Source organism: Blennius ocellaris (assembly GCF_963422515.1).
Source record: "Blennius ocellaris genome assembly, chromosome: 11".
NCBI lineage: Eukaryota > Metazoa > Chordata > Actinopteri > Blenniiformes > Blenniidae > Blennius > Blennius ocellaris.
The window spans coordinates 14,946,979-14,973,226 of record NC_137660.1 but is presented as its reverse complement, the minus strand read 5'-3'; the positions used below and the strand labels follow the sequence as shown (position 1 = coordinate 14,973,226).

Genomic DNA, 26,248 nt, shown 5'->3' with positions numbered 1-26,248 from the left:
CACAAATGGAAACCACTTGAACCTTCAAAACACTCTTCATCAAGACTAATCGCAGATTTGGTTTTAGAAAATACTGTGCAAATTTTAATGGCAACCTTTACAGTTTTGAATGTGTCACAACCCCCCAAAATTGGTGATCGTTATTGTGATGGATTTCACTAGTTTCTTTGGGTTTTATTGTTGAAAAGGTGTGATTAGACTATGAATGGATGGAGCAGAATGAGCATTTGGCATTTAACACAGGTCATTAAGATTGTCTGTTGATTGCAGATATCTGATTAGGAAGTGCACAGTTTCACAGCCGTCTCTTCAACGCGCTGTGCGAATGTTATCGGGATAACGCTAATTACATCCACAGTAGTGTTTAGGAAAGCCAAGACTGTCTGCTGCTTTTTCGATCTCAAAACTTCACTGATGAAGCAGAGGACAAAGTCATTTTACAGGGTCAAAGCAGGGCTACACCTCCAGCTGGGATCTTGATTGAACTGCATGTCGCTCTGTGAAGTATTACCCTCCCCCATAATTCTCAGTTTCGTTCACTTTAAACCATCTCAGCAGACAATCATGGCTGTTTTATGGTCTATTCCATTTTAGCATTTGATTCTTGATACATTCCATTTTATATACCAGAACTAAATGTTTCAGCACAAAGAAAATCATTCATTTTATGACTGTGGATGTCAACACGACAAACACTAAAGTTATTTTTTTAAACAGGCAATCAAGCAGCCTGACAGCACTTATTTAACAGACTGATATGCCCTTAACAAGGACCTTAGCAAGTACGGCAGGTGGTAATACATCACCAGGGCAATTAACATGTTATCATTGCTAACAAAAGGTTAAACTACACTGCTCCTTTGCTAAAAGGACCCATACTGCCATGGTGGCAGGAGTCAGTGGCTTGATATAAACACAACAGCATACACTATGCTAAACTATTGCAGCCACTCCATAGTATTTGTGAGAAGGCAGTGGTGTGGCAGAAACATTCTCGAAAACTATTATTTAGTATTTAGTCTAATTTCTAACTACGTATTTAGCATTCTTTCTTAAAAACATCTTCAAAGGCCATATTGACCAAAATACCCCACTACAAAATCCGTAAAATCACATGAATAAACCAGTTCATCTATCTGATTATTTAGACGCATTTAGCATACTAAAAAGCTCGAGGCATAGTCCACACTCTGATTTAATGAGACTGCAGATACGTTGTTCTCTGTGCAGTGGGGCATCTCTGTCTGCATGTGAAGTACCGAGCAGTCGCCTTTGTTTAATCAGAACACCAGAAAGGCACAGGCCTGCCCACTCATTACTGTTTAGCTCACAACTGCGTGTCTGACAAATGTCTGACTGACTGGCTTTACGAGCTCATCCACCTAAGTCAATCAGCTTTTTATGTGCTAAAGCAGTGTGGTGTGGGTGCTGAATAGTGACTGTCAGTCATTGTAAATCATAAAAACTATATAAGTGATTAGACCACACGTTTCACTACGGGTATACTTTTTTATTCCATCACAGGAATATGAGTAATAAGGTTTTATGTTGACGCTGGCAGCAAGGGTGTATTTGCCTTTAATGACTGTAGAAACTGCGCTAAGACCTGGTAGACCCAGCATCCACTCTGAGTAAACATAAAGCAATTGTAAATGAAATCAATATCTGAAGTGACACAACACACTAAGTGCATCTGCTGTAATTTAGAGTAGTAGCTAGTCACGTCGACACAGCCACCAAAGCACATTCCAATTTATGTACAATTTTCTTTTGGTAATGATACTAACTTGATAAATGTGGTTGTTTGTTTTAGAGCAAAGTTTATCTTCAGCAATTAACACAATTTACAGTTTCTCTTTTGCAGTGTTGTCAAGTTCAACCCAGTTGAGTGAACACAGCAGAGCAACTCATTTTTAAAAACAAAAAAGGTAACGTTGTTTCACAATCTTTTAGTTTGCAGGCAAGAGAGTCTGTATCATCAATGGACAAAAACATACAAAGTCAGCACCGCGGCCGGCCAGATGGCTCAGCCCAAAAGCTACATGCATGCAGAGAAGAGATATTGTCAGTTCAAATACACTGCAAAACTTTGTGTGCCAACTCTTGATAGCTTTTGTTCAAAAGACATACAAATCTTTGGTAACATTAGGATTGCTGTAATTCAACAAGACAAAAAAAGAATTATCAGAGGCTTAACTGTATCAAACTAAATATGGAAGGGGGTATTTTAACACTTCAAATGTGAGAACATGGTAATCAGGCCTTTGTGTGGAAGTCTACAACTCCCTTGGCTGAAACTATCAGCAGGTACAGCTACTGTTTCATCCAGGGCATCATAAAAATCCTTTATGCATGGGACTGCACATATCCTCACACCACTGAGTCACAGATGCGATGCCAGGCGGTTGATTCAGCCAGGGCAGGCATCATGAGCACAGAGCCAAGGCCTGGGAAGATGTTTTTAGAGAGGCGCTATGGAACACAATTCAAGCTGCTTTCAATACTATCTGAATGCTCGCACACACATGTATGTGTGTGTGTGTGTGTGTGTGTGTGTGTGTGTGTGTGTGTGTGTGTGTGTGTGTTTGCAAATGTGTGAGTGATTGAAATGCATTCAATTCAGGAGAAAAAAAATAAAGAAAAGCCAGACAGCTTAATATATCCAGGGAGACTCAGACGTGCCAAGGCAGACAAAGGGGTTTACGATGAGGCTGCAATTTTATCTTTCAAATGTCCATGAAATTAAATGATTTCCGAGACACTTTACTGAATGCCTCCATTACATATCCGTTTAAAATAAATTGGAAGAGGTATCAGAGACATGGCAAACAGTGAGACTGGCATATTTTGAAAAGAATGGAAACACAGAATTTTGTACCAGAGGACGGAGAAACACAACGAAACACTTGAAAACTGTGAACCAACATCTTGTCGAAAGACAGCAATATTAAAGAAATCATTAGCATTTGAAGCACTCGATATCCTTGGGTATTCATATATACATACAAGCAGTGAAAAAAAAGTCTAGGCATGATTAAAGAAAGGTTAGATAAAATGTTACTGAATTAGAGACGATCTATTCACACAACCAATGTGACCTCTTTTATCTTATCAAAAGAAGCAAAACGGAAGGCGAGGTAAAGCTTTTATCTCTCCTCCTCAGGACAATCCAACATATTTGGTGAAGACACTGCACTGGCAATTATTGGACAATGAAGGCAGAGTCAATACATACTCAAGTCTGCAGTCTATTAATAGTAGCTGTCTCACCAACATTTACATATGCCGGTACACACTATTCAATCGCACAAGGCATCAACCTTCACAAGTGTGACACTAATTAAATATCAACACAATCATAATGTTACTCTCTATATATTGAAACTTAGGAAAATAGTCCTATTCTTATGACATAATATTCTAAACATGTATCTAAGACAGGTTTTTATGGGTTTTATCTTGCAAGATGTGCAAAGGGATACCAGTGAAGAGTGCCTTCTCTAGTAAAAGACAAATGCAATTTCCCTTCCAGCACTGCTTCATTTAAAAAAAGAAATGCTCTTCACCTCACCGCTGTGCAGGTAAATAAGGAACTGCCAAGTGCTGGCATGTTGGTATCTTCAGAAAGCTCAAAATCATTGCATTTTTCATTTCAATGTTGTGCCTACATAGAATTGTGGCTCACGATGTGTGCGTGCATTCAGTTTGTTACCCACAAACGTTGACACAAACAGCGGGGAGCTAAAAATGTGTTTGTTCGCCGCGGTTGTTTGTTTTGTGGTCCGTTTTCTGTCTGAGGCCATTACATACCTGCAGCATCAGATAACAGCAGGGTCTACACATGGCAGGACAGTCGTGAATGATCACACATGGAAAGCATTGGTCGCAACAATATACATTTGTAAACGACCCTCATCAAACAGGAGCGTGGTGATGATGTGCTCGCTACACCGGCATGTCGTCAGTTCAGTTTACCTACGTACAGATCCAACACAAACCTTTTTTTATTTTTTGCAATTGTAATTGGTCTGCTCATTAACCGTAAATGTGTGTATCAGTGTGTGCATTGTATGAATGCTATTTACTTTAACTGTGTTGTACTGCTGGGTGTATCACACATTGTCCTTTGGAGATAATAAAGCGTACCTTGACCTTGACTTGACCTTATTTGATGTAAAGAGTTATAAGCTCATCATAGTGATTACATTTTCTCTAAACAAGTCTATTTACATGCTTCATAGTGTCAAGGGTGGAAATCAGTTTTTTTATGTGCTTGAAATAAAGGATATAATGAGATACAAAGCACATTCATTTCAATCCCATGCCTGAGATAATTGAAAATAGACCATAAAAACATGTTGGGAAGGAAGAGTCAGCAATGGATTAACATCATATCCCATATTTAATTATAAACCTGGTGTGTTAACTTAGTGTGTGTTTATGTGGTTTTCTTTTCTAACTTTTTGATATGCATGACAGTGGGAATGGTCACCTTGGATTATTACTGGGAACTTTTCACACAGGTTCAATATTTATGTTGTTTCAGTCAGGTCGCACACACACGCTTTATGAAGTTGCGCTACTGAAAAGGAGCAGATAACAGAGTTTTACTGTTACAGTTTTCATCCAGGTTTTACTCTCAATCTTCTCTGCCACTGGAAACTCGAGGGAGTAAACACAAGCAACCCATGCTGACCAATCACAGTTCTTGCTGTCTCTGTGTATTCTTCACTGCAGTAGCCTGTCAGTAATGGGTGCAGCAAACATTTAACAGTGCTCTTAAGGTGGGTAAAGTGAAGTAATCTTTTGGAGACCCTGGAGAAAGTGATTAAATCGGAAATAATAGTTAACAATCAAACAACAGAGGCCTCAATATCAGACATTAACACAACAATCACTGCAATGCACACAAACACCGCATGCTGTCATGGCGAGGAACGAGACTGAGGTTTTCTTAGGTTTTTCTTTTCATCGATTTTGATTCAAATATTTATGCTTTCTTTCGGCATGTTTTCGCTCTATTCCTTTTTAATGCCGTCTCTCTTTTTAGCTATCCTGTTCTCCTGCCCCCGTGCTCATCCTGTTAATGATTTCTACCTCTACCCAATTGTATCCGCATGTCCTTTATTAATTCCCCACCTCCCACTTGTATTAAAAGAATGGTATTGTCCGCCTTTGTGTGTCAGCGCCTCTGTCTTCTCGTTCTGTTTCATGACGATATTGAGAACAAGTGCATTGTGCAGTCCTTTAAGGTCGAAATTATTTCTTCCTTGTTTCCGGTGGGGATGCTCTTTTTCTTACATTAAAAGAAGGACATTTACACATTGTACTGTGCACATAACAATGTGATGAATGGAAAAGGAAATTCCTCTTTTTTTGACAGATTTGACGTACTGCAGCATGCCAAGCTTTTCACTGTTAAATATAGTCAACACATTTACCCATTGCTTTAAACAAACCTGGCTGGTCACAATGAGTACCAGGCCATGTCATATGCAATAATCATTTCCTCAGTTTATTTAGGAGAAATTTGTAATTTTTGCAAAAAAGGAATTGAGAAAATTCTTTATCCGTCTTGAAAATATTTCTCTCCTGGAGTTTTAACACTAATTGGTGATATATCCATCAGGTCAGGCAGAAAAGCGACAGTATCACATTCAGTGTGTTCCCATTTCAGGACTCACTGTTGCTGAGAACCAGAAGCATTCATCAATCTGTCCTCTACTATCCTTCGTCCAACGACCAGGCAGAGCAGATGAATGACAATCTAAAGTCCACAATTCATTCTTCATGGGTCAAGCATCTCATTGGAGTTTTGCATTAATGGAAGATGTTACCATGTTCTTCCACCAGGCTCTCTCTCCTTCCCAGTGCATGTGGAGCCCTGAAATCTGTGGCCAGTGTTTCATTGACTTGAGCCCTCTTCAGAGGCCTCTTCAGAGGATTTAAATTGACAGTCATTGCGTTCCTACATCTGTTCACGTCCTGTTCATGGCTGTTAGCTCATGATCTGTCTCTCTGGGTTGAGCGATAAACGCACTTCTTGGTTTATTGGTTTTCTGGTTCCAAAGGTGGTCCGTGTCTAGTGACAGCTTCTCTTCAGCTTCTCGTCTCCATCCCATCTGCTTCATATTAGATTAAGCTGAGAAGGTTTTGTGTCCTTGTTACCTGCTCAAGTTTTCTACCAACCTTTTACTAAACTTTTCCCTCTTCAATACACATTTTCTAACTAAACCGGCTTCCAAGCCCTGCATTTGGGAATATACTCTAAGAAATATGTCTCGACTCAAAATCCTTTCAGTATAGCCCACTTGTCTCATTTAACGCTCACTTCTCTCAAACACCACACCTCCAGGTTTATAGTGCAGTTTTAAGCCTTAGCCCAAGTGACATCATTAAGGTTATGTTTACAGAAGGAAAAAAAATCCCCTGAGACACAGAACATATTATGCTAGTAATTTACCAGGCAGAGCGTTATTCTTTATAATGTGTGAACTGAATGTCATGCCTAAAATCAGACACAAAGCTAAATCGAAGGCCTCCAAATGATTCAAACTCCTGCAGGCATTGCGATTGGCAAGTAGGCAAAGAAGACACATTACTTCTCCAAGCTGAGGTGACATACTTTCTTATGCAGTTCTTAGAACAGAAAGACGTCTGTTTAAGCGTAGAGAATTTATGTTAAACCTACGTACACATTCATGCGCTGTTTGTGTTGTGTTGTTTACCGTATGTATGTTAAAATATGCATCATCAAGTATGACTAATGCCTAAACCATGCTTGGCTAAACTGTAGGATCTGTCTCTTGGCATTGCTCAGTTAGTTTCTATCTGTTTCAGAGGGATTGAATAAGGTCCGTTCACTAAAGCTGCCAAAAGGATTAGGCTATTTTCTGCTCTACTCAGCTCAGTTCAGCTGTGGCCGCAGGCTGGTCTGTTCAAATGGTTACATTGGAGTGTGAAGTGCAGATATGCTCATTGTGTGGATGAGCGCAGTTGGTCTCTCATCTGAGTCCTTAAAGGGTCACTCAGATGATTCTGTTGAACATATTAAAAACTGGGATGTGTGGACACACACGTTCCACTTTTTTTCATTTTCGCCCACTTATGACTACTCATTCATCAACGCGATAGGCGGAAGGCCGGGAAACACGTTGGAAAAGTTGCCTGTCCATCAAGAAGCAACTACAGATAGACACAGTAACTATTCATGGACTTCCTACCTAAAGGCAATTTTTATGTGGAAGAAAACTTGTGTAGACCAGGAGGAAATAAAAAATATCCACAAAAATGGACAGAAATCAAGTCTTTTTTTTACGGTGTGATAACAGAGTAGCAGCTGTGCGGCTTTAAAAGTAAAATTTATTACTACTCTGCTTTATGCAACTTTGAAAAGGTGAGGAAACAAACCTATTTAATTCAACTATTGTGAGTAAAGCCACTATTGTCATAAAGCAATGGAGGCAACTACATAAAATTACAACGCTGGCATCCAACCTAAAGCCGTCACACCATTTTGTTCGAGCAATAATGTGTAAATTAGTTCAATTGTCTATACCCCAATTTAAGTAAATTACTCGCAAGGAAAACAAATACATCAGCAGTGAGTAGCATGTTTAACCTGGACTTTCTCCAAGCACTGCAGACACAATTGGTTTAACATCCCATTCATCAGTATCTAGTCAGCTGAAAGGGGTAATATTGATTGACTCCAGGTGATCAGTAATGGGGTTTGGATTAGCACTGTCACCTCCAATCACTACAGGCTATACTTTGCAGGGATGCTTATAGAACAAAAACTTTCAATCACACAGACCCTTTCTTTGGCAAAAACAGGAGCAAGACATCAGGCGGGTAAAACAAACACAACAACAACAACAACAAAACAGAGGACTGGGGTTTAGAAGTAAAGTTCCTGCCAGCACCTCTGAAAAGAATAAAGATGACAAAGAGAAGCAAGATTACAGTATTCAGACAAGACAAAGAGTGGTAGCTTTATAAACAATAATTAATAAACCTTATCTTTAAGGGTCAAAGTGAAAAAGACAAAAAATATTTTCTGTGAGCACATTTCATGCTATTTGTTGTTTTCCCATTGCTGAATGTCATTTATTGCCATTTCTCAGAGCAATAAATTAGTCTGAGTAAACTTTCATCAACTTGACAAGCGCTGGCCTGAAAATGACAAATTAAGCCTCATAATAAGGCTCACCCTTATCACCCATCAAGCTTTCTTTTGACGACTTGCTGAAAGCAAAGTTTATAAAATTATGTGTTGGTAGAGAGCATCTTCCATTAAGAAACTAAAGCAACTAATCAAATACAGAGAGCAATTATTGCTATCAATATATTTAAAAAAAACCTCTTCGTTGGAAAAAAAAACACACTTGACAACTTGAGTGTGAATGTGAACTCTTGATGGAATGCTAATTCCACAAAATGTGGAGTTTCAAAATGTGTCTGCAGCAAAGTCAACGCAGCGCAGGTGCAACCAAACGTGTCAAACACTGTAGCACAGGCGCTAAAGCAGACAATGCAGGAGGAAGCTGTCTTCTTTGATTTGTGCCTTGCACATCTGATCTGTCCTGCATCACCACTTGACAACAGATTTATTGCCGCCATACAGGTTTAGACATGCATGCAGTGTATGTACAGCAGAGGTATGGATTTGCAGAACAGCACACACCTTTTCATCCACATTTTGACACGAGGAAATGGTTCATGTGAGGCTTTAGCCACTTGCCTGGCACCATTCATCCTCGCAAACAGTGTCTACAAATAGTATTTAACCCTGTTGGTTTTTTTCCCTTGTCTCTCGTGTGGCAGTCAGAATTCAAATTGGATTGAGATTTATTTTTGCTCACGAAATAGACAGTGAGCCCCACTGACAAATTTTCTTTACTTAGATTCTGTGTGAGGCACAGAGACACTTAACCTCCATGTTACTTATGCGTCATTATTCTAATTTTAAATTGCCTACATGACTATTACTGATCACTGGATGGCCTGAGCCCATCGGCTTCAGCTATATCTATATATATAAAAAAGAAAAAGCTCCGTATAGAAAAGTCCCTTGCTATTTTACCACTTAATAACCCCAAGGCTCCTCATTGCCATCTAATGCCAGATATATCTACCCAGCCTTGACTAATGTCAGAAGAAATTAAGAATTTAATGAAATTAAACTGTATGTCTTCTGAAACAACTGGTGCATTCACCATTTTTTTTTTCTACCCAGTGTCTTTCTGCTGAAGAAGCACTTCTTTGGTCAGAAACAATTTGCCACATGCTACCAAGGACAAATCAATTTTTCTGGGGCAGGAGAAGCGTGCAAACACTTTTCTTGGTCTTTTGCAAGGTTGCCGTCCAGATTTGCCACTGCACATATTCGCATAGCCTCAAACAATGTTAGTATGCAGGTGATGATGGTTTCATTTGTAACGAAGGACAAAAGGCTTTGTCGAATGCCAATCATTTTTTAATAAAGCTTGTCACGACATACTTTCATACAGGCATGTAGATGTCAATTAATGTACACTTGTGAAATCTTCCCCACAGGAGTTATTAGGTCTCTATAGGGAAGTTAAAGAGACAGACACCATTTATGGTGTGTGGAGAAAACCACTAGGAAACAATGAGAAAATGAGGCAAGGTGAGCGAGCTATCTGAATTTACCTCGTGTGCATTTTGAGAAGCAAAAGCCTCTTTCTCATTGTTTGTATTTGTTTTGGAATAAATGTGCTTATACAGACAATCTGGGGAAAAACGTCCTTTCAGTAGTTTGATGTGTACAGAATTAATATGATTGAATGTAAGCATAAATACAAATATAGACACAGTTATGCTATTTTTCATCATTTATTTCACCTTGTTAGGTAATGGGGGAAAAAAAAAACCTGTTTCATAAATACAGCAGAGCTAATCAGGCTGCTCAGAACTTACTGACTCATAATATAATTTTTGTGTCAAATAATTTATGAAAATCTTGTTCATGGACTGCAAAATATGCTTCAGTATTATTAAACCCTTTTCACAATATATAACTGTGACCTACATATATCATATTATTAAGACCAGTGAATACCATATCACATTGTGATTATTTAAATTGAAATTAAAATGCAATGTGCCGATATTATAAGATTTGGTTTTGTGGGTTAAGTTCTAATTTAATACTTAAACCCTATTGATTTATGAAAAGAGACATGTTATTGCTCAATCGCTTTCAGAACAAATACCATAGATAAAATTGCTTATTTAGATTTTCATGTGGCATGTTTAGAGTTTTGTCAAATAAACGCTATAGTAAACTGCAAAGCCTCTGCTTTCTTAGTGATTAATGAAAAAAAATACTTCAGGTCTCCTGGCAGGTAGAACACCGGAGGTGAATTTAATCTTGATATCCTCCACTATAAATTTCAGCACCATACGCTTTCCATTACACCTAAATGACAGGGGGGAGACTGGAGGGAAGTAAAGGAAAAAAGCAGAATGATTAAGCATAAATGGATTACCTGCTTGACCAGATTTCCCACCTGCCATCAACAACCCCCCCCCCCCTTCAAAAAACTGACAACTCAAAACAGAACATCACTGTGGAAAAAGCAGGAAATGAGAATCGAAAACTCATCCTTGCATTTCATCAGTACAAATGAACTGGCATTCATGTTGTTGGAAAATGCCTGCATGGGATGCTCCTTTGCTTTTTGTTTTCCGATGAATATATTCATATAATCTCATTGTGAGGGGGTTGCAAGCATTACTCACTGTCGGCCCATATTACTGTGCGGTGATTCAAATAACTCTGGTTATCATTTGTCCACAGGTCACTCTTAACACTGGCGCTCAACGCTGAAGACACGGTGACACACCCTTGCTTTTCATTTCATGGCCATTAATTGGCCCCGTCTAAGATAATTGCTGTGGCAATTCCAACGGCAGGGATAATAGAAAATGTGTGAGCGCATACCTCCTTACTGTATTTTTATTATGTGTGCCTTCTGAAGTAATAGCATCATGTAGTTGGGGAGCTGAACTGAACCAGAGTCAGGGAGTAATCCCCTCCAGTAGTGCTTTGTTCCGTCAGCAGGGCGGGGTGGGATCTACTTTACAGAGACAGAAAGGGCCGGGTCGCTCTGCATGACTGCCCGAGCTGTCGGCAAGGACAAGAAACAAGGCCTCAGCTTAAAAAAAAAAACTACTGATGCTTTGCTTTTCAAGATTAATGAATACAGTAGATGAATAGATCGCGTTTTGGCTGAGGACAGAAAAACAAATAATGCTACCTGTGCAGCGAAAGCGGCTTAGAGAGATGAGCCGTGGGACAGTTCAAATCAGAACAACTATGCAGCAATAAATCTATTTCCATACAATCGCTTCTACAATCTCTTAAAAAAAAACAAAAAAAAAAAACAAACGGTGAACCTATTTAGCTCGCTTTTCACTCTGACCAACTTCTCGTTGATGCTGCACTTTGAAAACAGCGATGAAGACAAATAAACTAACAAAAAAGCTTAGTGGCAACGTCCTAGAAAAGAGAGAGCTTTGAGACAAATCCTGTTGTGTATTCCGAAGGCAGGAAGGAGCTTCTCATCTCCTCCAGGGGGATTGGACTAAAGCAGAAGACCATAGCATTTGGAGGAACGGGAATAGAGAAAGAGGATGAATGGTTAGGATTCACCCAAGCTGGAGCTTTAGTGTTCCGTCATTAAATGGAGCAAACATGTTTTAAAGTGATCACCAAAGACGGAGAGAGAGGAGGGGGAATCGCTGGAGGCAAGTAAACAAGTATTGTATTAGCAACAACTGTGCAAATGTAGCTGTGGGGCTGTACAAACTGGACCTTGAAATGCTGCTACAGCAGCTTGGCTTGCGCACTGATGCAGGGAGAAAAAAAAAAAAAGGGGGAGAGTCTTTCAAGACTTTGCAGAATGACTGCACCAGTGCTTTCAAACTTATATAATTGGCTTCCGAATGTAAATTTTTCTCCAAAAGCACTGGACCAAAAGCTCTAAAAACTTGCTTTCCTCACCAGCGCTGTTCCCTGTTGACGGACGTTTAAATGAAGCTGTGTGCAGTGAAAAACAGCCAGCGCTGAACGAGAGTTGCTTAGTAAAAAGGGGCATCCCATTAGAAATACTTTTTCAAGCTTCAGGGTATATTGACATTTGCATGATTTTATGCAGAATAATTTCAACCAAATTACCTGTTCTCATTTCTCTGTGTGTATCTCGGTTGGGGGTCACTGTCTCCATCATTGACATCATAACTGGCTTCAGGGTCCTACAGAGACAAAAACAAAAAGGACACCAACGTAGTACTTCAAGTGCTCATTTATAATGTTGTTGTCCCTAATTTAGCTGCCTAATTTAATTCACTGCAAATGCTACAAACAAACAGGGACTTTTCTTTCACAATATGGCGCCTTCACTGCTTTGTATGTTTTTTTTTTATCCATCACTGTAAAAGGTTATGGCACTGAAATGCCAAAATGCAGTCAGTAGGAAAAAAATACCAAGAATGAGAAACAGAAATATTGACATTGCTCCGTTGTCAGGCTCTGACCTGTTTACGCTCAACGATAAAGTAAATAAAATAATAAAGTGGCCACTACGAATTCCTCTTCCACAAGGCCAGCAGAGCAATTTCAGTTGCTCAATTGCACAAACTAATGCTGCCTTTCTCTCTTTTCAGCAGCAGCGAGGACATGCTTTTTTGCTATTTTCAAATGGGTGAATGCAAGTGGAGCTGCACCTTTTTTTGTACTATTGTGCAATTTTATTTTACTTACATAATTGCTGACGAGGTCAGGATGGTCTTTCTCAATGCCATCATCCAGAATGGTCACCACTACACCTTTCCCCGTGTAGCCTTGAGCCCAGGCAGTTTTTGTATTCAGGTCTTGATGTGTTGGGTTAAACTGCAAATGACACAATCCTTTTGTTCAGCTATCAATTTGCTTGAAATCACCTAGCAGACAAGTTCTATCAGTTGATGAAGCACTGAAACCATCTGCAAAGTTATGTTATTACTGTATAAAAGCACAGGAAGGTCCACTTCAAAACGGAACCTCAACATATAAAAAGAAAGAAGGGAAGTGGTTCTTTAACACTTAAAATCCAATTTTAATGCATCACCCGACGAGTTGAACTGCTCAGGTGAGGCTGCCCAGTGTGAACATCCTACTCCATTTAGGCTGTCAGGAAAAAGACAGACAACCTGTTGCAGGTCAGACATCATGGTGGGAGCACCTCTTGCACAAGGAAATAACAGTCTGCAGGCATTCAGGGGGAGGGGGAGGATGGGGAGAAATAGGGCATACCTGGGGGTAATACGTGTTTAGGGTGAATAAAAGAACATTTGTACGGTGAGCAGTGTGAAGACAGGTGAGTGCCAGAGGTGACAGAAATGTTTATAGATAAACACAGACGAATGGAGGGACGGAAAGACAAAACCCTCTCTGTTACTCTGTTTCATGCTGATTTACTTCCACACGGCTCCTGCATGTGGGCTTCTGAGAGATTTACAATATATTTGGGTAAAAGTGTTGAAACCCAGGATATAGTCCCAAATTATGCAAGTATCCACAATGCATTAACCTTGGACGACAATCATTCAATGCATATTTCAAAAATAATAGTTTGGCAATGAGCCTCATAACAAGAATGCGTTCTGAGTGCAGGCTAGTCTTGGGGCGCTCTACCACAGTCCAAAAAACTTGGCCAACTGGTGATTTAAAATTACCCCTCTGTGTGGCATGTGTGACTGTGGCTGCTGAGTGTAAAATATGGATGGAGGTTTTGGGAGTGTTCTCAAAATACCAGACTAACAGAACTTGGTCTACCACCAAGCCAAAACTTCACACTTTGTGCCTTCAGCTAAAATCGAGCTGTATTGATTTTAATTAATTAATTATTTTTGAAGTCAGCACTCTGGGGAATACGTTACACTGGAGAAAAAGGGTTTAAGACCCCAGACGATAAAGACTCTAATGCTGAATGGCAGCGGTTGTTTTACAACTTCTCTTCATTGGTGATTTATGTCTGCGAGAGTCAATCTTGTCATTAATCCGCTGCTGTGACAGAGGTTGTGTGCACATAAAAAAGAAAGAAAGGGGGAGATTAGGGCAAATTGAAGCATCTCGGAGAAAGGGTGTGAAAAATGAAATAGACATAGTGCCAGGACCATTTGCTATCAATGTTTCACAGGTGATACAGTTCGGTGGTGGATCTATCCTGACGTGTAATTTGACTTTCAACCCAACATCCTCGGATGCACTGAATTATAAATTACACCCCGAGAGCCTTGTGAAGAAGGTGTAAATGACAAGAATGAGGCTTCGCCCAACACCCAGCGATTCAATTCATGGGTATTTGAAGGACCATACCCAAATTGATAACTTCAATCACAACAACAATGAATGCATCTTTCATTCAGGTATGTGAAGAAGTGATTACAGAGCTGTTATTGAAAGCCAAGCGGGCCCTATTCGGGAACCACTCAATTTAATGTGGCATTCTGAAAGAATGAAATAAAAATGAAAACTCATTATACAGGCTCCCTGACTGTGGACCTACTTGAATTTCTTTTTCATAATACTTCAATGTCGCTTTTATACATCAGCAGGGGTGCTATTGCAAATTACATCATGTATGCTGTTTTATGTAAAGAAACGAGAGCATTACACACCAGGTACCACTGCTTGGAAAAATCAGGGTCTGTTGGGTCTTCATAGACATCACGCCTCTTCCTTTTTTTCACCACTTGCTGCTCTGCCCACAGGACCTGTGGTGCCAAGACAGATACACGTACACACACACACACACACACACACACACACACACACACACACACACACACACACACACACACACACACACACACACACAATCCACTAAGAATAAGAAAATCGCAGTTTAAACACTTATCCTCACATGATTTTGTGTCATTACTAATGTTCTATTTTCAGACACCGCAGCAATTTCCCACAGAAGAAGACGTTGAAAAGCACAGTCCCAGCTGTGTTCAAAAAGTAATAACTAGAAAGAGAAGCAGAGATGTGAGGAAAATCTCATTTATTTCATTGCTCAGATGCAAAGGCAAAGTGGCGACTATACAGCGAGCCGGAGTTCAGGCCTTTGAAGTCATCTTGGTTGCCGTGACTTCCACAGGCTTGGTTAGGTAAGGTGACAAGCTGTGCTATTATCACAGGTAGAGCAAATGTCATTTTCCAGTGTCTGTGGGAGCAAGAAAACAAAATGACACATTTTTATCAAAAAATGTGTCACAGAAAAAAAAAAAAGTAATTAAATGTTTACCCAGTTTTTGTACTCATACTTGTATTTCTACAATTTGACAGGTATATTCCGTGACTGACAGTTGAAAGGCTCATCGGAATTGGAATCATTTTACCGTTTGTACACAACATCTTAGCACTTCATATCCCAGCTGGAAAACATTTTCTGATAACTGCGGCCATTTTTCTAAATTTAATAGGTAATTCTTCCTCATAAATGTGCTTCAGAACACTGTGATCTCTGTCATGAACATCTGTCAGGTTCTCATTAACAAAGACAACATCTGGTGTGTTTGTTGTGCTGCACGTTGGAAAAGCTGGAGACGGGAGGATACAGGTGGATGTTTACACAGTGCTGTCTAGCAAACAGAGAAATATGTGAGTTTTCACAATTTTGTTATGTTTTGATTTGGACGTTAGATTGAAATACAATCAGTGTGATCTAAGAACAAAGGGTGAACATACTGGAAAAACACAGAGAAAGATGGATTTGATGTGCTTTTCACTACAATTTGTTCTAATTAGGGAGGAGGTAACTCGGCTATTTGTGAGTGAATCAATGATTAACCAATTGAAACCAATACCTCGACTTAAGCAATAAGTACCTGCAAATAACCTGCATATAGAAGAGAGAGTGAGCTCGTAGCACAAACACTGCATCTTCTGCAGCAGTTTAGGTAAACACATGCTGTGCAATGTTATCGTCAACAGTAAATGCTTCAGAATTTTTGTTGAAGGTGGCAAAGCTTAAACCTGCTCCTTTTTTTTCTCTCAAACACTGGAGTGAAGTTGTTCAAAACTGGTGGATTTCTTTTCCAATACCTGGCAGATTGTCACAGCACAAGTTGTTATTTAAGTATTTCACTCCCCCCTCCCCATCCCATAGTTTTATGTTTTTGGCCATTTCTTTGCTTCGCTCAGTGTTATTTCTAGTGGCGACTCTCCTCTACTTGGTTGATTTCATGCTTCTATAAAGTGTGTGGCTTGAATGAAGATGTGCTCAGCGCAGCTGCCATGACTGGAGCTCAACACTCAGTTGAAAACTTTGCCTTAGAGAATGAAACCATTAACCTTATTCAAATGACCCTGAGCTAATTAACATTTATCTTATTTCATTGCATTTATAACTGCACATGAGTGACCTCATTGCACTGCTGCCCACTGCCCACCACATTATTACCAGGACAAAATTACAACCCGATACATGAATCAAACGAAAATCTTGATACTGTCATATTGGAAAGGATATGAAGTCTTTCATTCATACTGTTCATTACGACTGATGATTAAACATCAGCATAATCACTTTACAGCTGAGCCAATTAGCATCATCTTGAGAAAATTGAGATCAAGTAAAATTTATGTTGTGTAAACCCTTTAACAACATCAACAATTTCATAAGATCACTCACACGCTCAAAAGCTTGGAAAAACAAGGTGTAAACCAATTCTTCCTGGAGGCCAAGTGATCCAGGATAATTACAAAACAGAGAAATAAGCACTACCCTGCGGTCTGGGACAAGGACAAAGACTAGACAAACACAACTGCACAGAAGAAGCAATCATGAAACAGGAGGGATCTCCACATGGGCTAGGACTGTAATCTGCTTGAGCAATAAACGGTTTGTTCCATCTCTTGCACAGTGTCCTAAGGGCTTTCCTGTCTGATGACTAAGAAGAGGCCATGCTGGTATTGCTTGTAAGGTAGAAAAAAGTGGGAGAAAACCAAGTGGCGCAAAGTCAAAAATATATCCATTGATCATACTCACAATACACTTTTTTGTTAGCAATAATGAGAAAGGATGTGCAATTTGCCTGTTAGAGCTCAAGGATACCCACTATGTGTTTCCAAGAGTAGCAGTGTACACAAACATGCTTGTTTACCAGTGAACTCCACAGGGAGCCCTTTAATTTGAAGTCTGACAAGAAATGCCACAATCAGCTTAGGCCTGAATCCCATATAAATGAAAAGCTTGCTGTGACTCAAGTCAATCAAATCTGAAATACCAACATGTATATGGAATGCTACAAAAATGCGCAAACATCAAAATGATTTGCTACACATAGTGGCTATTGTGCAATTTCACTGGCATATGTAATTGCTTATATTCTCACCATTTTATAATCCTGAAATGAACTACTGGATGGAATTATTTGTTACTAAATTCCAATTGAATAATTTACTTCTAATTTATTTGTTTTTAAGATACTTAACAAGACTACAAATTGAAAGCATTTTAAAGCTATTAAACTGTAGTCTATAACAGAGAGACCTCAATCTTTTAAAAAATGAGAGCGATATCAAGGCTATCGAGTGATACAAGGGACTACTTGTTAATAACCCGAATAATTAGAATGGCACAGTCCACTATTGTCACAAATAAATATTCATATATATGTAGATGCTCACAGAATTGTTAAGTGATCAAGAATGGTAGAAAACAGGTATATTCTGAAAGGCAACATCATTTCTGCTCATCTCAATTTATTTGAACATTTGCATGAAAGGATCCTATTGTAAATAGTTTAATATTTTTTTCCCCACAGACACATAATTGGTCAGAATAGAAATACTTTATTAATCCCACAGTGAAATTATGCTGCTCCACACAATAAATAGAATAGAAGTTAAGATATAAATAGTACAACAAAAATCTAAAACGTAATAAAAAATTTGAGTCAGCTTTGGCCCTTCTTCTAAAGGGCTTTGGTGTTCCTTATCCAGCCCAGTTTATTGTTAGTACATATTATGTACATTCAAATGAACTTAAAACTTCCAGGTAGAGACTGTGAGGTCCAATAATTAGCCTTAGGACAAATCAACAGTGTAAATTGTACCTTGAATAACAGAAATTGACAAAACACCAATACTGACAATGTGTGAGAGAGATGACATATGCCAGTGGACCCGGTAGGAAGTCGATGAGTAACAGCTTGCCACATGATGAACTGCATCCCATTATCAGTATCCCTGGCAAATAATTCAAATAATTTTTCACTTTTATGATTATTTTATTATGAGCATTTCATCTTGAGATGGTACCTCATACACTCTTCTGCCTCAGTAAATCACTAATTCCCAACCTCTCCAGTGGTAATACTGTGACTAACATTTCCATTTTTCAACTTAGTTTCTCTTGCGACTGGGTGGGAGGGTGGAGCAGCTGGTGTCAGAAACTATTGACACACAAACTAATGCATTATTGGTTTTTAGTCTGTTGTGTTGGAATTTGCTGACAATGAATGTAAAATATTGCTTACTATGTCTAGTGTGTCCTTGTGCAGCTCCCTATACTCTTGACACAGATGGGCCACTTCAAATGAGTAGATGAGGGAGATGTAATGCATGTCCCTCCAAATTATGATATGTGGTAACCTGCCTTGCACTGCAGATTCTACAAAACCAAGACCAGCCACCCAAAAGCAAATCGATTCTTCCTGTCACAGAACGAATGTGGGGTGTGGAGCGGTGATGACAAACAACCTTTGCAAGCATAATGGTAAGAGCTTATGCAGCTGCCAATGTCATCTCGCCACTGTGTGATTATTCAAAGGGAATGGTGATAAGTGGCATGTTAGCACCATGGAGCAGGGAAGGGGAGACAATGGAGGTAATGTGAGCTACAGCTGCTGGATTACAGAGAGGAAGCATAATAACAAGCTCAAAGCTCAGCAATGACTAATCCAAATCCCGAGCATTACGTTTTCATTGCCTTTTTAAATCTGTCTTCTTTGAACCAAGTGAAGCATAACCTTTTCTTCCACTTCCTCCACAAAGATCAGATGGTCTCATAGACACAAATAAATACTAACTTGAATAAACACACATAAGCCCAGAGGTTTTGCTTTTGGCAATGGTCAAGGTTTTCTTTGTTCCTGGCCGAGGTGCTACGTAGGTAAACTGTTGTTTCTCAGCCAGAAATCTGATGCCATTAAAAGCTGAAGGTTCAAGTGGTGTCTTAACCTGAACTCATGGCTTCCTGGCAGTGATGAACGCGTGAGATGGACTCTCCCTTCTTGAAAGAAATGTCTTTAAATAAGATAAGGTTTTACTGCAGAGGCTTTGCTGTGAGGGCTCAAGTTGTAACTCCAAGATTCTATATCTCATTTAGTTTTGTAAATGACATTCAGATCAGACAGTGTCCATCTTTGCTGATTGGCTTTGGTCCTTTTCTACCAACTATTAGAAACAAATTATTTTTTCAGTTAAGTGTTTCTAATTTGTGCAGCTTACAGGCAATCCATTCTGTAATTTGCCCCTTAATACTGCATACCAAGCTGAGGGCGAGCATGTCATTAAATCCACCTCAGTAATAAAAAAATCTATACCTCAAGTCACCACACCAGATCCCATTTACTGTAGGTTTCCTGAGATTTCAAAACAAATACCACAATCATTTGTGAGCCATAGTTCTCTTGCAGTGTCAAGACAGATACCTGTGAACCCATATGCTCAGAGACTTGTTAGTGTCCATTTAGCCTGACCTCTGACACCACCGGTCCCAAGGAATGTCACCATATCTCACTAATGATGTCTTGAGGCCTCAGCGCTTGTCAGGCCACATGAGTCCTTTCCTCAGCCTGCTTGTCTTGGGCTGTAGTCCTTGGGCTGTTTGGCAGACCTACCTTGCTACAGATGGTCTGAGTCTGTTCTCACTCAGGTACTGCCCCCTTTTTAGCACCAGTCAGGTGCCCCTTAATTCACTTTAAATGCTGCAATTACCACTGCTGCCTCCCTTGTTTCCAGTGTAAACATGGCGGAGGCACCTTGCCGAGTCTGGTGGCAGCGACGCTGAAAATAGTGAGAGGCAAAGGCAGACTTGTGCAGATGCAGTGATATCACTCTGCCCAGGCCTTGACACATATTTGACTTTTCCAGCTTGCCAGTCAGTCTGACCCTGACTTAAGACAGGCAATTTTTCCACATCAAGTGAAGGAATGATTGATCTCCCTCTCATTTTAAAACCCGATACTTATCTAATATATGGCAGATTAAAAAAAAAGCTTATCTTTATTTTTCACTGTGGTAAAACTTTACCTCGCCAGCCAGTTTTACTTCAGACTTTTTTAAGAATTTCTCCACAATGAACTGACAGTCTGCAGTTGCAGAAAAAGGAATGCAGTGTAGGCAAATACAATGTACGGTAATACTACACTGACAATCACAATATATCATTTCTTTATTGTGCACAGACAACATATATTAACATTAATACTTGATAAAGTTGCAAACTTAGATACAGTTGAAATTGCATTTTATGAATATTACAAAAAAGCAAGATCATCTTAAAGAATTTAAAACCTTTTAGATGGTGTTGATGAAGAGCTGAAACAATCACATGCCGTAAATGGAAAAATTATGTATTCTACCATTTTGACCTTGCCGGTCCAACTGCATCATTTGAGATACCAAGGAAAGATTGAGTGACATTTGTGAAGTTCTTCTGCTTTTGTTGATCTGACCTCTGTGACATTTTACCCACTCAGCTCGGAGAGTCATTTCTTCTGTCAGCATCTCATCTTTATACGAACAGAAAAGGCCAAGAGCAGAGTTTGCAAAAGGTTAGACATTCTTGGACTCGAAGAATGTACTGTGTTAACCTTGGTACATACAAGTTCTTGCCTCCACACACGCACGCACGCACGCACGCACGCACGCACGCACGCACGCACGCACGCACGCACGCACGCACGCACGCACGCACGCACGCACACACACACACACACACACACACACACACACACACACACACACACTCACACACACACACACAGCATAAAGCCCATTGGAAAAGGGAATTTGCTTTTTTTCCCTCGCACAACCCCTGGGTTGATTATTCATTTTCTTATTATCAACGAGTGCTTGGCATAGACAGCACAATTAGATTTTTTCACATCAGCTCCTGCTGCCTTCATGAGTCGGCAGTGTAACATTCTTTACATTTTTCATCTAATTACCATTTTTATTCACCCGAAAATGTTTTTTTTAGAGATCATATCTCGTGTGTTGAACAGCAATATTTTCTCTGTGGTTAAGGGGCTTTGATCTGGCGGCTGGAGATGCTTATTTAGATGTACTCAAAACTCAAGTGCAATGCTGATAATGTGACTCAGTGTAAAGAGTGTTATCTAGCAATACTGATTAATGAGTTCTTCTCAAGCGCATGAAGCTCATCACAGAAACAATAAAGCCCCAAACCTTCGACGTTGGTACAAAATGATTTTGTATTTGAACAATTTGGGAGGTTTATTGTTTGGCTAAAAATAAAATAAAAACCAAAAAACCCCCAACATAGGCTGTTTTGATTAGTGGATACCGACAGATTGTGTCGAAAACGTGAAGCTGCACAGTACTGTAGATAAGTGCAAAGTTAAACTTTTTTTTAATCTCCTAATCCCTTGATAGAAAAAAATATTTCTTTCTTCTATCTTGGCACTTATATACTGGCGGCACTACGTCTGGTACATAGTAAAACACATATTTTTCAACTTCTTATGAGCTGTTTATAAATTGGTGATTGGTCACTGTTTAAAAACCAGATGTCCAAATTAGAGTTGAAATTATGATTTAGAAAATGTTCCCATTTTTGGATGTTTGATCAAAGCCAGTTTTCTTGAACCAACATCGTTGCACATAATGATTTTAAATGGCGATATAAAAGCAGAGCCAAACACAGACAGTTGCAGCTGTTGTGTTTGTTGGAAGAATTTATTTTGCATATTTGCTGTGATGTGGTACCTTGGACTGGGTCAGGGGGACAGACAGAAGGACACATGTGGACTGCAAAAAATACTGAGTTTGACAGGCTGTCACTGATGCTGGCAACCCTTTTCCTTTGTGATATACACACTCTCTGTGTGTAATCCAATCTGTCTTTCGGCCTTTGTTGCCAACATGGACTTCCACAATGAGCTGTGTGAGAGCTGACAATAGTTTACCTGTGGTTCTTTTTGCAGTCTGATGTGCATTCCCTGGTGGCCAGACAAAGCCCTCTTCTCCACAGCATGGTGCCTGAAGTGATAATAATCTCCAAAAACCTGCACAAACACAAAGAGAAAGGCAATGAGTTCACCTGCTGCAACAGGATGGCCAGATAACACTCTGTGCTCACCAAGGCATTCGTGTGCACGCAAGGAAATGGGCAGAGTGTTCATCGTGAAAGAGCTTAAACCAGACGTGTCCATTTGAACTTCAGATTCTATCTTTTCCTGCCAATACTCATAAATACACCAGAAACTGTTTTGCCATTTGTTTGGATAAATGTGTATGCCACTACAAATTAACAAATATTTTATTATACCATGACATGTGCACAATATCTATAAGTGTCTTTTGACAGTCACATGACAGTTGCTGGGTCCTCTCTCTCTCGCGCGCTCTCTCTCACGTTGAAATAACATGTGAACCCAGCAAATAAGCTTGACAGGACAAAAATATGTTACATGTCTAAACCCCGCTGCTCACAAGGCTCACCAGGTTGTGTCCTTTCATTAGGCTGACTTGTGCAGTGTTTTGTGATCTAGTGTAAAATATTTGTTGGAAACACTGACTTTACAGTGATCCAATTTATTAGAAGACATCAGATAATTATAAATGTATATATTTCACGTTCTACTGCATCCCCATGAAAGTAATATACTGGCAACACAATAACCTACACCAGAGTGGCAGCATATCAGAAACACCTTTAAATATATTGCAGTCGTGTGGAGCTAATAAACAGGGAGATACATTTGTGGTGAGATGTGTGTTGTTTTAGTTTGATTAACCAGTGAAATTTAATTAGCATATTAGTAATAAGGGGTTTACTGGATAGTATTGTGCTTGTAACCTTGCAGTTGGACTATGAAACAAATCCAGTGACTTAGCCTTGGCTTTTTAAATGACAAGACAAGAACAGAACATGTTTATTCAACACAGCTGCAAACATCAGACTAACCTGGAATTAGGATGTAGGAAGTTAGGCTTTCATCAGATTGATAAAAATGTCACGTAGAAAAGTGCGCCTAAAGGCATTCATGAAACAGCCGAAGGTGGACGCTATCTATCAAAAGTGATCAGAGACATCTATGAGACGTATAACGTCACTTTAGGGCTATTTCGAAGCATGTCGCGTATGGCTGTCATTGTTCCCTCACACGTCCTGCTCATAAAAGAGCTTTGAAGAACAACTGGCAGCTGTCACCAAACAGGCCGAAAAGTTTGTGTGTGTGTGTGTGTGTGTGTTTGTGTTTGTGTTTGTGTGTGTGTGTGTGTGTGTGTGCTTTGGGGGGGTTCTTATCAGCTTTGCCTTTAGGTGACACACCAAATGGTCTGAGCATCTCCAGGCCATGTAAAGGACAACTGACCAGAGAGCAACTTAGATATGAATTAAGAAGGATATCCAGAAATAAATGTGTCATAATAACAAAAATAACTAAATGATAAGTGGAAAAAGAGGAAGATTAACAACATCCAAACCACTCTTTACACAGGAATTCACAAGAGAGGAGCCTCCATTTGAAGAGGAAGCATTGCAATCTGTACAGTAGTGCCACTGGGGACTGGCTCACCTTCACAAGCCCAGTGGAGCGGAGGAAGAGTGGGGGCAGAGGAGGAGGCGAGTGGGGAGGAAGGGAAGCTGGAGGAGGAGGGGTGAGGGAGGGGTAAGGCAGGGTTTGACAGGCCGACCAGGCAGGATGGATGTGCGAGGACGGAGAAGAGCAGACGCAGCAGGATGGAAGGCTCTCCTGGGGCTGCAAGCTGATTGCGCAGGCAGGCTGTCTGCGAGCCGACCAGACTGGAGGCTGGAGCTTAGAGGCCTCGTCTGGCAGCACTGACAAAAAGCTGCCATCCTCACGCCAGCCAATTTGACTTCATTTGTCAAATATTTGTAATTACGACTTGGTTTTGAATCACTTAGTGTGATATTTCTAACATTAAAAAGTGTGTATCAGTCAGTTAATCAGTGAAATTCCTGTGTTTTGTGAAAAATGATCTGTTTCGTTCCCCTTGGAGTCCACACAAGATGCAATCACGGTTGAAGACATGAAACAGGTGCCTTTTTTTTGCGGCGACAGTTTTGCGAAAATACAATCATGGAGCGATTTAAAAATGTGGTGGGCAAGAGAAAGAATTATCCACATAAATACATTCTTAACTTATATAGACATGGGAAAACAGCTTATGTGTTTAATCCTCCCAATAAAAGATAGTGATTGAATGCCCAGATAGCAAGCAGATATAAACATGCCAAATAAGCAATATAGAGTAATTTAAGTAATGTTGTTAGGGAGGGCATAACGGTGAATTCATATTACTCTGACAAGACACTCACTGTGAAGACACTGTGGTTCCAGGTCTTTAGTTGAGGCTGACTTTATGACACAGCCATTAAATTAAACAATAAGCAAACGACCTTATAGACACCTGGTCTTTAAAAAATATCAGAGCAAAAAAGCTCCCGAATGATGCGGAAAACAAGGTGTGATGAAAGATGCGACCCAATAAATTAATGACACTCACTTTCACATTGACTGCAGTGGGGCAGAAAGTGAGTTCATGCTCCAAACAGGGTGGATTCTCTGTGGAACAACCTATTTCCTAGAGTGCTGCTGATGTCCTCATTTAGGCCTGGCGAATACGGATCTTAACAAATTGAGATTAAGACAGAAATATTGGTGTAAATGCCCATGAGAGCGACTGAGTCATACTTCACCAAAGCCTGAACAAGTGGAAATCATATGGTGGGGGGTGCGCGCCAGAGTGTGTGTGGGAGCGATAATAATTGAGAGCACTGTAGGTCATTAGTCACCCTGCCACTTTCCTCTGAGTTTGCATTAGAGGCACACTGCCCAAACACTTTCCCCCAAAGTTGTGCCAGAAGTTGCAAATGTTTCCTACTTTTGCTTTTATCTTCTGTTCCATGCTACCACATTGAACAGTTCTGCACATATATCAAATAATTAAGGTCAACAATAATGATTGCAATTAAAAGTTAATGTGTAAATCTATCAGAAATTAAAGTAAAGCCAAAAACACATATATAGTCAGACTATATGTACACACACACACACACACACACACACACACACACACACACACACACACACACACACACACACACACACACACACACACACACACACACACACACACACACACACACACACACACGCACAGATTGTGTGAAAGCCTAAGAAAAGGAGCAACATATATTGTTGTTATCATAGAGTTTACGACTATCATGCTTAACATTCCCTTCAAGTCTCCTTATTGCCAGGAGCCAACACTTAATTTATCTGCTCACCAGCCCCTGTGTGTGTGTGTGTGTGTGTGTGTGAAAGTTGGATTCCAAAAGTTACAGGCCACATAATATTTTCAAAAATGTCTTTTTTCTGTTGGGAATTTTGTTTATTATTTCATTGAAGCAGAATAAAGTGTTATCATTTATCCGCAAACCCATTAAAATGTTGAGGATGGCAATTCAATTCTTATCCTTATTCTTATGCCACAATCTCTTCCCCATTGACAAACTTGGTCTTTCTTCTCCGTCAAGTATATTTAATAATCCAGGTCCAACCGGTCCTGGTCAATCACACATGACCTCCTTCAAACTCCATGTGACCTCATGGTACTCCAGCGACCACATTGAAGTAGGGTTGGGTACTGAAATTCGGTTCTAAGTAGGAACGGAATTTCAAAAACGTACCATTGGGGCTGCTCAATTAATCAAATTCTAATTGCGATTACGGCTTGAGACGATCTCAAAATTCAACATGAGAGTGCAAAAACCTATATCCTCCACTTTTCATATGATCTTAAACCACACTGTACTCGCATAAATGCGAACAAATGGAGAAAGAGTGCAGAGTAAAAAGAAGGATCAGTAAAACTCTGCTTGTCAAAAACAGTGAAAAGAACTGATACTTTCATGAAAGATAACAAAATGAGAATATCAACGGTTTAATTTCT

At 39.8% G+C, this 26,248-nt stretch overlaps 1 protein-coding gene across 1 annotated transcript in view; it reads right to left on the bottom strand.

Annotated features, from left to right (window-relative positions):
- Window positions 1-26,248, bottom strand: part of furinb (furin (paired basic amino acid cleaving enzyme) b) — an 81,615-nt gene that overhangs the window by 19,487 nt on the left and 35,880 nt on the right. The window contains exons 3-6 of the mRNA XM_080505580.1: window positions 22,234-22,332; window positions 14,689-14,784; window positions 12,791-12,919; window positions 12,206-12,282 (exon numbers count right to left, since the gene is read on the bottom strand). Of these exons, the coding sequence (XP_080361706.1) occupies window positions 12,206-12,282; window positions 12,791-12,919; window positions 14,689-14,784; window positions 22,234-22,332 (401 nt within the window). The remainder of the gene's footprint in view (window positions 1-12,205; window positions 12,283-12,790; window positions 12,920-14,688; window positions 14,785-22,233; window positions 22,333-26,248) is intronic.